This window comes from Phytophthora ramorum, assembly GCF_020800215.1.
Source record: "Phytophthora ramorum isolate Pr-102 chromosome Unknown Phyram_PR-102_s0003, whole genome shotgun sequence".
NCBI classification, from domain to species: Eukaryota; Oomycota; class Peronosporomycetes; order Peronosporales; family Peronosporaceae; genus Phytophthora; species Phytophthora ramorum.
The window spans coordinates 77723-92176 of record NW_027150649.1 but is presented as its reverse complement, the minus strand read 5'-3'; the positions used below and the strand labels follow the sequence as shown (position 1 = coordinate 92176).

Genomic DNA, 14454 nt, shown 5'->3' with positions numbered 1-14454 from the left:
CGGACGTGACCGGCTTGGCGGCGGCCTTCGAAGAAGTCGTCGATGGCCTTGACTTGATCGCGCGGCAGTGGCCACTGCCGCGTCACGCAGTACTTCGATCCAGGCACGAGGTCAATCTCGTGGCGCACTCCGCGATCCGCTGGCAGCTCCGCAGGGATCTTGTCTGGGAAGACGTCGGCGAACTCGCGAGCTGTCTCGTAGACCGGATTGCCGGACGCCTTCAGCGATTCCCACGACTGCGCAGCGAAGCGCTCCTCGCGCGCTGACTTTGGTTCAGCGCTTTTCGGGCGCGACGACGTGTCATCATGGGCAATTGCGTTCGTCTCGTCAGACACTGGGTTGGCATCGGTGATCAGGCACACTTGCTCGATGTCACCAGCCTTGAGATCCCGGAGGAAGCTCTTCCAGGAGAGACCTGGCAGGTCCGTGATGGACTTGGCGTCGCGAGGTGGACTCGCGACCTTGATCATTCGAGCGTGGTTGGGAACACCTCCCACATATTCGACTGCACAGACCGACTCGATTGGTGGCGTCGTGAGTTCCACTGGACTGCGGCGCGGCTTCAAACGTCTCCGCGACCGTCGGGATGTCTTCGTGCGTCTCGAGCCCCTGCTCAAGACCGATGTTTCGCTGTCGCCGGACGATACTTCACCCTCCTCTAGGCGCGAGAGGCCATGCTCGACCGCGCCGCTCATACGCGGGAGCAGCTCCTGCTCGACCGCGGTATCGTCATACGGGAGCCCCTGCTCGACCGCCTCGAAGTCATGCGGGAGCCCCTGCTCGACCGCCTCAAAGTCATACGGGAGCCCCTGCTCGACCGCCTCAAAGTCATACGGGAGCCCCTGCTCGACCGCCTCAAAGTCATACGGGAGCCCCTGCTCGACCGTCTCGAAATCATACGGGAGCCCCTGCTCGACCGTCTTGATGGCATGCGGGAGCCCCTGCTCGACCGTCTTGGTGGCATGCGGGAGCCCCTGCTCGACCGCCTCGTTGGCATGCGGGAGCCCCTGCTCGACCGCTTCATCATCATACGGGAGCCCCTGCTCGACCGTCTCGTAGACACGCGGGAGCCCCTGCTCGACCGTCGGGCTTGTCGCTGGGAGCGCCATGCGCTCCGCCGCCTTGTTCCTCGTCCGCGGGAGCCGCGGATGCTCAACCGCTCGCCTCGCGCGCCCGTAACCGGACGGGTGTTCGACGCTGTCGTCATCAGTCAGCAGTACTGCGCAAGTCGTGCAGAGAGGGCCATCGCTCGCTCTGCGCACAACGTGCGTCGTGGACGTCCCGTCCACGACTGTGACATGGGGCCAGTCTCTTGGTGCCACCAAGAGGTGCGTGAAGACTTCGCTCACATCGAAGTCGCGTCGCCGTTTGACTGACCGGGCTAACCAGTCGATCTGGGGCTGATACCGGGACAGCCATGGTATACCCAGGATACAGTCAAACGCGTAGTTCATCTCAAGCACAATGAAGTTGTCATTGCTGCGGAAGCCGTCGAACGTATACGGCAACGAGACTTCTCGTCGCGCGACACGGAACGGCTTTCCATCCGCAAGCTTGACAACGACATCACCAGGCACATCACGCACGGGAACACCCGCGGGTAGGATCGACAGGCATGAAGCGCGGAAGAAATTGTTCGTCGCTCCTGAATCCAGGAGTGCGCGGAGTGGTCGTCGGGCACCGGCGACATAAAGGCTGACAATAATCAGCCTCGAGTCGCCACTAGCAGTGGTGGCATTAAAGTGTGCATAGAGCACAGGGGGGCTAGGAGGTCGGGCTGCCGCCGGGGGACCCGGACCTCCGTTCCAGCCAGTAGGTCGCCCCGCACCTACTGGCCCCGGCCGTTTTTTGGCTGTGCGGCCGGAATCCTCTCGTCGGGCGTGACGTGCTTCATGTGGGCGAGGATCGGAGCTGGCGCGCGGCACACCGCCGCGCGATGACCAGGCTTTCCGCAGCGGAAACAATTCAGCGAGAGGTCATTCTGACCACCGCGGCCTCTCCCAGAAGACGACCACCGTCGGTTCTGCGAAGCCTCGATCGCATCGATCTCCATTGGCTCGGGTACCGACACCCGAGTTTGTGCAGGCATCGTCTTGGCGTATGACGACGTCACCAGGTAGTCCTCGCGTAGCGCGAGAGCGAAGGCTTCTTCCAACGTGGCAGGCTCGGCGCGCGTGAGACAGTACCGCGTCATACCTTCACACATACCAAACACAAAGACATGGACTTGGGAAGCCATGTCGATCGGCTTCGTGACGATACACGATGCAAGGTGTCGCGTTCTCTGGACGTAGTCGCGCATGGCCATCTTGCCTTGCTTTAGGGCGAAGAATGTAGCTCGAACGCGCGACTCATCTTGCGGTGGTTCGAAGGCGAGACGCAGGTCGCTCTGGAGTGCCTCCAGAGTCGGGAACGCGTACTGGTCGACGACAAGTTTGCCGAGAGCCCATTCTTTGGCCTTTCCGGATAAACGGGATAGCAGGAAGTTCACCTTGGCTGATGGCGCCTCGATTAGCCTCGAGGCGATCGCGATGTCGATCTCTCTGAACCAGCGATTCAGAGGTAGGCGATCAGGACCCTCGCCAGAATAGGAGGATGTCTCCATCTTGACGGCATTGTTCCTGGACGCATGCGAGGGAGTTGATACTCGCCGTTTTGCTTCGGCGAGCTCGCGGTCCATGAACTCTTGGATGGCTTGGCGCTGTTGGTCGGGGGTCGCTGAGCTCAGCAGCGACGTGACGACGGTTTCTCCGGACACCGCCGCGAGGCGGTGCAACGCTTGCCACTCGATAGACGTGAGATGGGGGAAGGCCGCGTGTTCCAGGGTCATCACTGGAGGTCCGGCGGGCTGGTCTTCACTCATCTCGAACTTGGTCATGGGAAGGACTACAAAGTGCTACCAGGTGTAACGGGCCAGGTGAGTGCCCGTCACTAGCTTACACGTAGCGGTGAGGAAGCGTCCAATAAGCTCAGGTATACTGAGACCAAGTGTTTAGTCTAGGGTAAAATCAACTCTGGTTTATTATTGGGACCGGGGCGGGTGGCCCTCGGATCCATGTGAACCACTCAAATGCAGGTTGACACCTGATTGGTCGAAATGGGTCTGGCTCCCCACTTTCAACCAATCGCAGGATGACAACGAGGCACACGCTAGCCGCGTGCCTTTGTCTCTACTTTGTAGATCTACCTATATAGATCTACCTACATATGTAAATGGGAGGGGCCCATTACACCCCCCGCAAGGATTTGGGCGGGCAGAGGACGGCGAGATCCTGCGAGGATTGCCAACGCGTCCAAACACGCAGGCCGTATGACGGCAGTGCTCACAGTTCGGGCGGACGGTAAGCTTTCGAGCAGCTATTGGTATTTTTCCAGCCATGCACTGTACTAAATGAGTTTTTACTTGCAATTTGTTAGGGAAAAAGCTGCCGATTCTGTTTATCGCACGAGGAAAACCGGGTGGCCGCATTGAAGCCACCGAGTTTGACGACTACCCGGAAGGTCACTTTTACACCGTCCAAGAAAGCGCCTGGATGGACGCTGCTTGCTGGCGTTTCTACGTTGAAAGATTGCTCAAGTACGAAGTGGACGGACCCGCTGTCCTCATCCTAGACAACTTTGAGTGTCACGTTTCTGAAGAAGGACAGCGGGTCGTCACTGAAGTTGCTAACGCCCTTGTGGTTCCTCTTCCTCCTAACAGCACGGCATCATGCCAGCCCCTTGACGTGGGCGTCATGGGGCCGCTTAAGGCGAAGATGCGAACCAACTGGAGCGGCATCACAGGCGGCACTGCGAAGGAAAAGCGCATCCGTGCAGTTCGCGCAACTATTGCTGCCTTTGACGCGATTTCTAAAGAGACGGTAATTCGTAGCTTTGAGAAAGCTATTCCACGCTATCCTGAGATTAGTCTCTGATACAACCACCACTTTTGCATCGATTTATGTAGAAAAGTGTATTGTTTTTGTCATTACTGCATGCCCGCTGAATCCATGCCGGGTTTTCCGTCACACTACTTTAGTATGGCGGATGGCACTCAGTGGTGCCGGCTAAATCCGTCGTTGTCTGTACGTGCGCGAGTAGCTAGTAAAGTGTCGACATGAGTCTAAGGAGAGCATGCTGTGCTGTGACGGTGATTCGCGCCAAGAGCTCGACCCGGCACCACGCTATTGTATGCTGCTTCAGCGCAGGTCGTCTGCTGGACCGAAGAGTGAGTTCCGCAGCGGAGCCAGTGGAGACTATAATACCTTGGCAGTTTCTGGACAAGGCGCATCTGGAACGCATTACCTGCGCATGCAACTCGAAAAATGGTTTGGAAGGATGGTTGATGCATTCGACTACGTACTTGGATCATGTACGTTCGGGCGAGGTGCTTCTATGGGCATGTGGCCTGAAGCGCTCACAGCGCAGCGCAGCTACTCGGAGGTGATTGCCATCATGGTTGCCTTGATATTTGGCTTTTCATTTTGATACTCGCTGGTTGGCGAGTAATGATACCTATGATTGGTTGAAAAGGCTAGTAACGAGCCAGCTGGTGAACCCCTGCCCGCAGTGGGCAGACGCCGAAGTGCAAGCAGAGGGAAAGAAGTCGAGGAAAGCTTCGCTGTCATCGCAACCGGTGCCGTCACTAGCGGGGGACGGAAGCAGAGAACGATCATGAGCAAGTCCAAGAGCGGCAGTAAGCTGTCGGAGAAGGACATGGAGCAGCACCGTGAGTACATGAAGAAGTACAAGATGCAGTCGAGCGACCTGGAGACGCAGGGAATGCGATACAAGGACCACTACGAGCTGCTGGGCCTCCCTCGCGACGCCACCCACACGGAGGTCAGTGAACCGCGGATAGTAGAAGAGTCGAGTGTGTAGCTGAACTAACGGAGAACCTGTTGCGCTGACAGATTCGCAAGACTTATCGCAAGCTGGCGCTCAAGTGCCACCCGGACAGGAAACCGTCGCCAGAGGCGCTGGCTCGCTGGGAGGGCGTGCCGGCGGCCTACGCCATCCTGTCCAACCCGAACGACCGCACAGAGTATGACGCCACCCTGCCGACGCGGGACGCGCTCGTGGAGTTCTACCGCGCCTACAACCCGGCCAAACTGGACAACGCCACAATCCAGACCATTATCGACGGCTGGTACGGCCGGGAGGTGGAGCTCTTCGAGATGCTCAACGCCAAGTATGAGGTGGCTCCGCACCAAGGCACGACCAAGAGCGCGCAGCGAGCAGCTGCGAAAGCGGTGCCGCGAGACAGAGCGCTCAAGATCGCGATGGACAGCCAGACGTACATGCCCAAGGACGCGGCCAACGCGGAGATCACGTGGACCGGCACGATCGGCTCGGCCTTCTGCTGCAAGGGCGTCTTCTCGCGCATGTTCGGTACTACCTACTACGAGGTGGACACGACCAGCCCGGGCTTCTTGGCGACCCACGGAGCTTCGGACACGCCCGGCCAGGCCATGCCGATGAATTTGGAGTCGCCCGCGACCCCGACGGGGTTATCGAAACCTGTGAGCCCAGAGTTTGGACCTCCTGTGGACGTCGAGAACTCGTCCACTGCAACAACTGCTGACGGATCGCCTCCCAGTGGCGACGATAGCTGCGCAAGGGTTGGTAGCAACTACAGCGTTTCGCCGCCGACTTCGCGAGCAGCACAGGCCAATGTTGCAGCGGCCAGCTAAGCGAATCGTAGGCGAGTGATCGATTCGTAGTGGCCCTTCACAAGTTTCACAGCCTTATTGGTGTCAGGTAGATGCCGAATAAATTATCAATGTGTTCCAAGTAGTATATCCTACGCTGGTGCGCGCTCCCTGCAAGCTGATGCGACTCATAAATGAAGAACGAGGTGTCATCTTCAGACCGACGACGCGAGCGAGCGAGCACTGAAGCTACGCAAAGTCTGCCAAGGGCTCTGCGGAAAGGGAGAGCGACCACGAGATGGCGCCCTTGCTCCATTCGAGCTCTGCTTCCTTCATCCAGTCGTTCATCCAGCTACCTTTCCTCAGACTCTCCTGGAGCGGCGTCTCCGCGGACGAGGTAACACTCAGCTCGTCCTGCGATAGGTCTGTCAAAGCCATATCCACGAAGGCGGATGGATCGTTCCACTCGTCGGAGCTCAACGGCGAGGGCGATTGATCGATCGACGACGAAAAGCCTAGTATCTCTTTCATTGACGGCGCTGCGCTGGTCCCTTGGCCTTTCAAGGGCACCTCCCCGTCATCCTCGACTTTCACTGAAGGCGCGCGCTCAAGGAGGCTCGAGACTGAAGGCAGTAAAACCGACGTGGGGGTCGCGTCACGAGCGGTGGTAGTAGCTGCGATGGCATTCTGTCGGTCACCGCTGCCACCTGCTTCTATCGTCGACGGAGTGGTGAATTCCACCTTTTGTCCAATCTTCGTGGCAAACTTGCAGAACTCACGGATCCAATACTCCGCTTCGGCGGCCTTGAGCTCCTGGATGTCCAGGTTGGGCCCGAACTTGCAGCGGTACTGGACGTGCCAGTAGTAGTGGTTGCGCAGGTTGGACAGCTGCTTCTGGAGCTTCACGTGCAGGTTGTAGCAGTAGGTCTTGTTGCGCTGGTAGAAGAAGTTCTGCTTCCCAATGGCCTGGCCCGCGTACTTTTTGGTCACGCGCAGGGGGTCGCACTGCAGCATGTTGGCCATGAAGACGCGCAGGTGCAGCCCGTCGGCGAGCGGTAGCGCCCCCACCTGGAACTGCTTCATGAGCATGCCAGCGTACTTGTGCTCGTCGATGCCCCACTTGCCCTTGCGTGCCGACGAGTTGCTGCGGTTCTTGGGCTCACGGAACACGAGCACGTTGGTCACGGGCTCGTCACAGACCTCGCAGTGCGTGGCCGGCCACGCGTAGATGCAGCGCGGGTGGAAGCGGTGCCCGCAGCCGTCCAGCTCCAGGACCGCGCCGCAGGACTTGCACGCCTCACAGCGCGTCGAGTTGTCGCCGTTGCTCGCGCCTGCTGCTGGAAGAGCCGGCTCCATGGCGGCAAATTGAAAAGTGAACGTGTATAAACGATCGTCTGCAACAACCATCATTCTCGACCAATCAAAATAGCCGATGCGGAGAACTTTCCCACGCTGCGGATTGGTTGACAGTACGATCGCGATACTATTGCAATACGCTGCCGTGGGTGTTGGTGCCATTTGAGCTTGTGCAGGGAACTTTGTGTGTCGGAATCCACTTGGCTAACATATCAACGACCAAACGCGTGGACTCACATTATTATTCTAGCAGGGCCGACAGCGCAGCTACGCGCGAAGATGTTCACCAGTCTCCAAATGGCACAGCCTCTCACACTTTACTCGTTCAGGTTGTGCAACCGCTCAATGACGTCGAACACGGATGGTCGCGCGGTGGCGTCTTGGGTCAGGATCCACCTGCAAAACCCAGCAACAAGTCAGTAACCGGCAGCTGCATCCATCTACTCCAAGACCAGCACGAACACACCGAATCATCTCGCAAAACTTTGGCGAGTATGCGCAGTTTTTCGGGAACTTGATCGGTCCGATGACTGCCAGATACGTGCACTCAACGACGCGCACGACGCCCGAGTCGTAGAAGGAGCATTCAAACGGCGAGTACCCGAACGCCATGGCGTACAGCAAGCAGCCCAGCGACCACACGTCGGTTGCGCTCGAAATGTGCGTATTGTCCGGCACATCGTACAGCTCTGCAGCAAAGCGAACGGTTAAGCACGTCGAAGTCGAGGCCGAAGCGAGTGAGAGGCAACGCCGCCTACCTGGTGCACGATATGCCATCGAGCTCTGCTGCGCAGCGTGTTCTTGCAGCAATAGAGCGTCGGCGCGTTTGGTGATGGTGACATCTGCCGTGGTGGCGGACCCAAAGTCCGTCAGCAGCGGCTCACCCTCGTCCGACAGCAAAACATTTTCTGGCTGCAAAGTGAGCAACCATGGATTAGCAACATGACGAACCCCACAACCTCGTACCGAGCACCTTGATATCACGGTGGGCGAGTGGTGGGGACTTCGAGTGCAACTCCGCCACGGCACGACAAATCTGGAGGAACATGTCGAGAATATGTGCCTCCGGAATCCGCACGTCTTGGCTGTTCATATAGCCGCCAGGAAGCAATTAACCAACAGCACACGCATTCCACACAACAGCGATTCGTACCTGATAGCAGTGTTGATCATCTCGCGCAGCGTTCCATTCTGTCCATGACGACAAGTGAGTCTCCTGCCCAACTGCAGTGTCCACCAACGCCTGCCACGCACCTCCATGAACGGGAATAGCAGATAATACTCAAACGTCTCCGGTGCCGTCGATACGACCGCATAGTCACTGAGCGGCATGATGTTCGGGTGGGCGAAGGCCTTGTGCGCTTGGATCTCCGCCTTGGCCAGCTGCACCTGCTCGTCCGCTTGGCACAGAATCTTCTTGAGCGCGAAGGCCTCACCCGTGTCCGTGTCTCTGGCCTTGTACACGAAAGAGAAGCCTCCCTGCGCGATCTCCGAGCTCACCGCCACTCTACAGTGCAGTCAATAGTCAGAGGTTGTCACAAAGAAGAAAAAGGGTTAATAGCACACACGTTCGGCCGCTCTGCATGCGGACCGAGTGCGAGTAGCCCAGGCACGACAGTAGCCGCTGCGCCGCGTAGAAGGGGAAGAGCGTCACAGCGGAGCAAATGCGGCCAGACGTCGCCGCGGGCGAGTGCCGCGTCACGGGCAGGAACGTCTCCTTCTCCGCCATGACTAGCGAGATTATCGAAAACTACGTATAAAAAAAATACTTGTTCAATCTCTGCACCATTTGGCCTTTCAACGATGGCAGGCAGGCGAGTGGTGGCGCGAGGGCTTGCGACGGCTGCAGCGCTGGTGGAGGAGACGCCTGCGTGTCGGAAGAAGAGTCTGCTGGTGGACGGCAACAATGCGCTCTACCACTTCTTCGATCCGCTGTCCACCGTCGAGCAGTAAGCGCCAGCGCTTTCTCTCTCCTGTCCAGCTGATTGACGACTAACTCGTGGATGGTAGTGACGGACTGAAGACTGGCGCAGTGGACGGACTCCTGCGGCTGCTGCGGCGGATGGACAAGACTCACGAGCCTGAGCACATTTCGGTCGTGTTCGACTCGAGACAGCGCCCCACCACGAGGCGAATCATGCAGCCGACGTACAAGAGAGACCGAGCGCCGACTCCGCGGTCACTCGCGCCGCAGTTTGCGTACGCCAAAGAGGCTCTGGCAGCAGCCAATGTAAACTGCATCGAGCGCCCGGGACTCGAGGCGGACGACGTCATCGCCTCCTACTCGACGCAGTGCACGGCCGCGGGCCTCGACGTCTTGCTGATCTCCAACGACAACGACTTTCTGCAGCTCGTGCACGACGCCGACGTGTCTCCGGCCGTCGTGGAGCTCTACCAACCATCCAAGCGCCGATACATCCGCGAGCGGAACTTGAGAGGAAGGTTCGGGTTGCACCCCAGGTTGCTCCCGGACTTCCATGCGCTGTGCGGTCACCATTGGAAAAAGCTTCCCAGAGTGGCCAACGTGACGGACGAGGTGGCGGTGCAGTTGCTCACCCAGTACGGAGGACTCTACCCACTGCTGAGGCAGCTTGACTCGCTCGATGACCCGGCCTTGACCAAGACCTTGAAGCAGTACATCACCTCCATTGAGTCCTCGTATCGCATGGTCAAGCTCGTCGATACGGTCGAGTTGCCGGTATCGATCGAGGAGCTGCACCGTCCCAAGCTGAACTAGACCCCACTTCTTGCCGCACCCGTGCACAACAGCCAACACCGCGTATATACCCGTCGACAAAGGTGTAAAAACACATTAGAGATCAAAAGCTATCGAACCCAGCTTGCTTGGCCTATTCATCAACTTTCATAGCCTCTGCTTCATGAGGGTTGCCATCGTTAACAAGTTTTCGCGTCTCGCCAGAGGCAACCGTCCCGCCGACAGCGTTGCCTGCATGCCCAGTTTGAGTAACAGGCGCGGCCACAGCAGTTGGAGCCTCAGTTTCTTCGCGCTCGTCATCTTCAGTGTCGGACGCTCCGCTCTCCAAAACACCTCCCCGAGTCTCCTTGATCTTCATCTTGATCAGGTCGATACGCTCTTTCGCGCGCCGGTTGGAGAACCACGTCTTGATTCGCTGCTTCGTCACGCCCAGGGCGTTGACAGAGTGCTCGTCCGTATGGTCACCTTGGTTCAATACCTTCTGCAGCTCCTCCAGCCGGGCTACAGTCGGCCGCGGATTCTTCTCATATTCCTCAATGATGGTCGCGAGCTGCTTAACGTTGAAGATCCGTCCAGCATGGATGCTGCCCGCAGACTCGTCGTCGCTCTTGATGACTCCTGCTTCTTTATTCTCTGCAGCCTGCGCTGAGGGTGTCGCGGGCTGAGCGCCAGGCGCCTCCTTTTTCGGCCGCTTGACATTAGAGCGGTCGTCGCCCAAGGGGGCTTTGCGCTTTGCGCCAGAGCTGGCGGGGGTGGACGTTGAGGTCTTTGACTTGGCGCGCGACTTGGATCCCTTTTCCGACTTGCTGTCGTCATCAGACTCGGTGTCGCTGGAGCTCGACGAACTCGCTGCAGCGTCATCGATATGCAGATCCGCGCTGCTCAAAGCTTGAGGGGGCTGGTTGGCCGACCGGCGCTTGTAAAACCAGCAGCGAATTTGCTTGTAGTCGATAGATCTCTGAGCCACATCGCTTGACGGGTCCAGTGAAGCAATACCATTCAGCCGAGCTGCAATCTTGTCCAGCTTCTTCTTGCTTGGCGTATCTTCCTTGTGGAAATACTTTTCTAACTTTACCAGCTGGGCCAGCGAAAACTTGACGCGCGGCCGCCGCGATTCCGGTGAAGGCGTTGGGCCCGAACTCGGTGAAGACCCAGGTGTCCCAGGCAATGATTCCGTGTCCACACTCAGCAGCAGCGACCGTGATTTCTCTTTTCGCTTCTTGCCACTAGCAGACTCTCCTGATATCGCTGCCACCACACCGGGTGCGTCGCCGTTCTCCACAATTGATTGAAACTCTTCCTGTAGCTTCTTCGTCTGTCGTACAAGCTCTTTGTTGTCCTTGTGTGCAATCAGAATCAGTTCCAGCTGCCGCTGGAACCCGGACTCAATCAAGACAGCGCGCGGGATAATAAGGGACAGCAGTAGCTCGATAATGTCCGTAAGTTCTTCAGCAGGAGCATCTTCCTCTAACAACTTCAGCATTTTCAGCTTGATGTGTGATACTTCCTCTTTGCCTAGAGGCTTCGACGGGCCCGTGCGCGCATTCTTGTACGGGACATGCAGTCTCTCTCGCGCGCGTTCAATAGCTGCACTACGCAGCGCCTTGGTCTCCTCTTCGCCCTTACCAGCATCTCGTGCATCCTTGATGGCCTTTCTCACCGAAGCAACATAGTCGATTCTAATACGCTTCTTCTGGATGCCGGATGCAGAGCTGGGTGGTTTGGAGCCCTCGTTCGTATCCTTGCTGCCTAACAACCCGCTGTTGGATTTACCTGCACCCAACGGGCTGGCTTTAGGAGTTTTGCCATGCATTGCTGTGTCAGCAGTATTAGCAATCAGAGCCATGTCCGCTTCGTCGACGACATGACCAGATCCTTGGCCGTTCTCACGCATCCGCGACACTCGAGCTTCTAGCACCTCCTTCGCCTCATCAATATAAGCGGCCTTCATTTTCTTCACACTGTCAGCATCCATATCAGTAGTAGAGATATCTTTCATCTTCAAGCGCATGTAGTCCAGGCGTTCCTTAGCACGTCGGTTGTCGAACCAGATGCGGATTTGCTTCACGGAGATACCTTCAGGTTGTAGCTCTGGATCCGCATAGTCGGGGCAGTTGATGATGCGGTACATTGAGTGAATCTCACTCGACTCCGGCCGAGACGACCGCTGGTACCATTCCTCCAGCTTCTGAATCTGTTTTGAAGAATACAAGCGGCTAGCACCACTCTTTCCCTTCGAACCTGATGCAGATCGGCCTGCCGTTCCTGATGCACTCTGCGATTTCCTAGCTCCACTGCCGGATGCCGGCTTGCGGTCTTGGTTGGGGGCCGCCTTGGTCTCCTTGATAAAGTCCACCTCAAACTGAATACCCGCAACCTGTAGTTGTTCTAGAAGCTGTTTCATAGAGTCCAAGCCGTTGCGCACACGACGGAGTAGAACATCCTTCTCTGAGACAGGTGACGATCCTGCGTTATTCCACGAGCCAGCAGTGCCATTGCTGGCACCTGCACGTAGAGTGCTGTCATTTGTAGGAACAATCTGAGAAGAAGCGGCAGAAAACGCATGAGACGACGACGAGGCTGGAACCAGCAAGAACGGAGGCGGTGGTGGAGAGAATACCTGCTGCTGCACGGGATTGACGTTGTTGCCATTGCTGCCAGCATAAACGTTCCCGTGAGTTGCACCGCCAGCGTTTTCAAGCCAAGTTGGGCCCATGACGCTTTCAATCTCCTTAGTGAGCGTCTGCGTGATCTGCAGCAACTCCCCCGTTTGCTCCAGGATCGTAGCATTGATGTTTTTGCCGCCGCGCAGTGCTAAATCCGTCAAGCGCTGCACTTCTGTCTCTGCAGCACTTGTAAACCCACCCGCTGCTCCGGACCTGTCATCGCCACCTTTGCTGCTCGCAGAGGATTTTGAGCCGCGGCTACTGCGCCCCTTGACAGAAGAGTCGCTGCGCTGCTGTTTGCGTGGTGTGCTAGCAGGCTGCTTCTCGATCGAAGCGTCCTTCACGACCGGCTCACAATCCGGACAAACCCACTGGCTATTGGATCCCTGCGTCAGCTTGGAGAACTGCTGGCGGAAACAGCTGATGTGGTACATGCACTTGCACTGCACGCACAGCAGTGCGCGTCGGCCATTGCGCGGCTCGTGGCAGACTTCGCACTCTTTACGAGCCGCCGTGCGACGTCGCGCTCCGATAATTGCGCCCACGTTGGACGTGCCCGACTTGAGCGTCAACGGCGTCGAGTCATCCACCTGTTGAATGCTGGCGTTGCTGGGACTGGGCGATGGCACGCGGTTCGCAGCCGCTTCCGAGGCCGAGTCCGTCTCGCTGGGCACGGGCGTCTTCGTCTTCGTCTTCTCGTCCAGGGCAGGGGACGGCACCGCGGAGGACGCCGCGCTTTTAGGCAAATCGTCGTCGTCTTCGTCGTCTTCGGAGCGCCTGGGGGTGGCTGTGCTGTCCAGGTCGTCGTCGGACGGCGCGTTGAGCGACTCGTCGTCGTCCTTCTCCACCTGCACGCCGCCCTCCTCCTCGTCCACGTCCGCCTCGTTCCCTTCCCCACCCACCGATGCAGCGCTTGTCACTGGGCCTCGGGGCTGTTCCAGGTCGCGACCCCTCGCGGGTGGCGGTGGCGGAACCCTTGCGTCGCTTTGGACGGGCGCCGCCTCATCGTCTTCCTCCTCGTCCGAGGCGTCGTCGTCGTCCGAGGCCGACTGGAGGTTGCTCTTGTACACCAGCAGCGCCTTCTTGCGCTCCGTCGCGTCGTCCAGCGCCGTCTTGTCCTCCATCTCGACGTCAGCCATCAGTCGCTCCCTCGCTCGCTCTCTGGCGTTTGCTTCCTGATGTGTGGGCGGTTGCCCGCGGTAGAACTATAACCCTCCGTTTAAGTACGATATGGATGAATATCGTCAAGTGTTACATCATGTTATTATTGGCCAATAAGATGGCGGCATTTACAAAATGTGACCAATTAGAGAACCAAATAGTAATAAATCTGACCAATCAGAGATCAAATTGGTTGGGCATGTTCGGCTCGGCCGTTTGGCGATTCTTGAACTCGGATCCCTGCCTCTGTTGCTGTTTTAACGGTTCCAGGCACTGATGAGGCTGGGCGCCCCTGCCATCAAGATCAGCTCCAGCCAGTTCCTATACAACCCGATCCAGGTCATCGCGTACCCCTACATGTTAGCACGATCACTAGATCAGACAGTAGCACGCATTCGCGAACGAGATCTTTCAGCTACAAACCGCCAAGTAGCATACGGTGTTTTTTTTCAGCGATTATACACAGTTGTGGCGTTGGGTTTTGGTGCCGAACTGTCACGGTTTGGCTGACGTTGCACCTTTCAATGAACGGCGACAGAGCGTCTTGATTGGCGGGTCTCATTTCCCGCGCTATAGTGACCTAGGAACAATAGTGACCGAGGTCTCGGCTGGGTCTAATAAAACCCCGGCCGAGGTTAAAAGCCTCGTTTGTACCCATTTCGTGTCGTACCCTCGGCTGTGTAGAGACGGCTGTACGATTCCCCACAGAGATCTGTTTACACTTGATATTTGTATAGAGATATAGGACTAGCCAAATGATGACCTACAGAGGCTCCCAGAGCTGTAGGATAAGAGAAATAAATCAGCAGTCTTCCCCACAAGCCACCAAGGGTCAAGTCCGTCTTCGGTAAGTCTAGCTAGCTTGTCTTAGGGTCTGGATACGCTCGGCTGCGTGGGATGCCTGTCAGCGAGCTTGAGGTACATT

At 57.5% G+C, this 14454-nt stretch overlaps 5 protein-coding genes across 5 annotated transcripts; 2 read left to right on the top strand and 3 right to left on the bottom strand.

Annotated features, from left to right (window-relative positions):
- Nucleotides 1–4653: 4653 nt before the first annotated feature.
- KRP23_3198 (Chaperone protein DnaJ) lies at nucleotides 4654–5672 on the top strand (the record flags this gene model as incomplete). Its single annotated transcript, XM_067888016.1, has 2 exons — nucleotides 4654–4821; nucleotides 4893–5672. The coding sequence occupies 2 exons, from the start codon at nucleotides 4654–4656 to the stop codon at nucleotides 5670–5672; spliced, it is 948 nt and encodes a 315-aa protein (XP_067747297.1).
- Nucleotides 5673–5879: 207 nt separating this feature from the next.
- On the bottom strand, nucleotides 5880–6986 carry KRP23_3197 (uncharacterized protein; the record flags this gene model as incomplete). The annotated part of the gene is made up of 1 exon (XM_067888015.1): nucleotides 5880–6986. One exon carries the CDS (start codon nucleotides 6984–6986, stop codon nucleotides 5880–5882), a length of 1107 nt encoding a protein of 368 aa, XP_067747296.1.
- Nucleotides 6987–7303: 317 nt separating this feature from the next.
- KRP23_3196 (Serine/threonine-protein kinase 16) lies at nucleotides 7304–8715 on the bottom strand (the record flags this gene model as incomplete). The annotated part of the gene is made up of 7 exons (XM_067888014.1): nucleotides 7304–7382; nucleotides 7453–7675; nucleotides 7745–7898; nucleotides 7960–8071; nucleotides 8140–8177; nucleotides 8241–8493; nucleotides 8555–8715. The coding sequence occupies 7 exons, from the start codon at nucleotides 8713–8715 to the stop codon at nucleotides 7304–7306; spliced, it is 1020 nt and encodes a 339-aa protein (XP_067747295.1).
- A 74-nt stretch (nucleotides 8716–8789) lies between these two features.
- Nucleotides 8790–9723, top strand: KRP23_3195 (DNA polymerase I; the record flags this gene model as incomplete). Its single annotated transcript, XM_067888013.1, has 2 exons — nucleotides 8790–8935; nucleotides 8997–9723. 2 exons carry the CDS (start codon nucleotides 8790–8792, stop codon nucleotides 9721–9723), a joined length of 873 nt encoding a protein of 290 aa, XP_067747294.1.
- A 112-nt stretch (nucleotides 9724–9835) lies between these two features.
- KRP23_3194 (uncharacterized protein) lies at nucleotides 9836–13492 on the bottom strand (the record flags this gene model as incomplete). The annotated part of the gene is made up of 2 exons (XM_067888012.1): nucleotides 9836–12241; nucleotides 12323–13492. 2 exons carry the CDS (start codon nucleotides 13490–13492, stop codon nucleotides 9836–9838), a joined length of 3576 nt encoding a protein of 1191 aa, XP_067747293.1.
- Nucleotides 13493–14454: the final 962 nt, after the last annotated feature.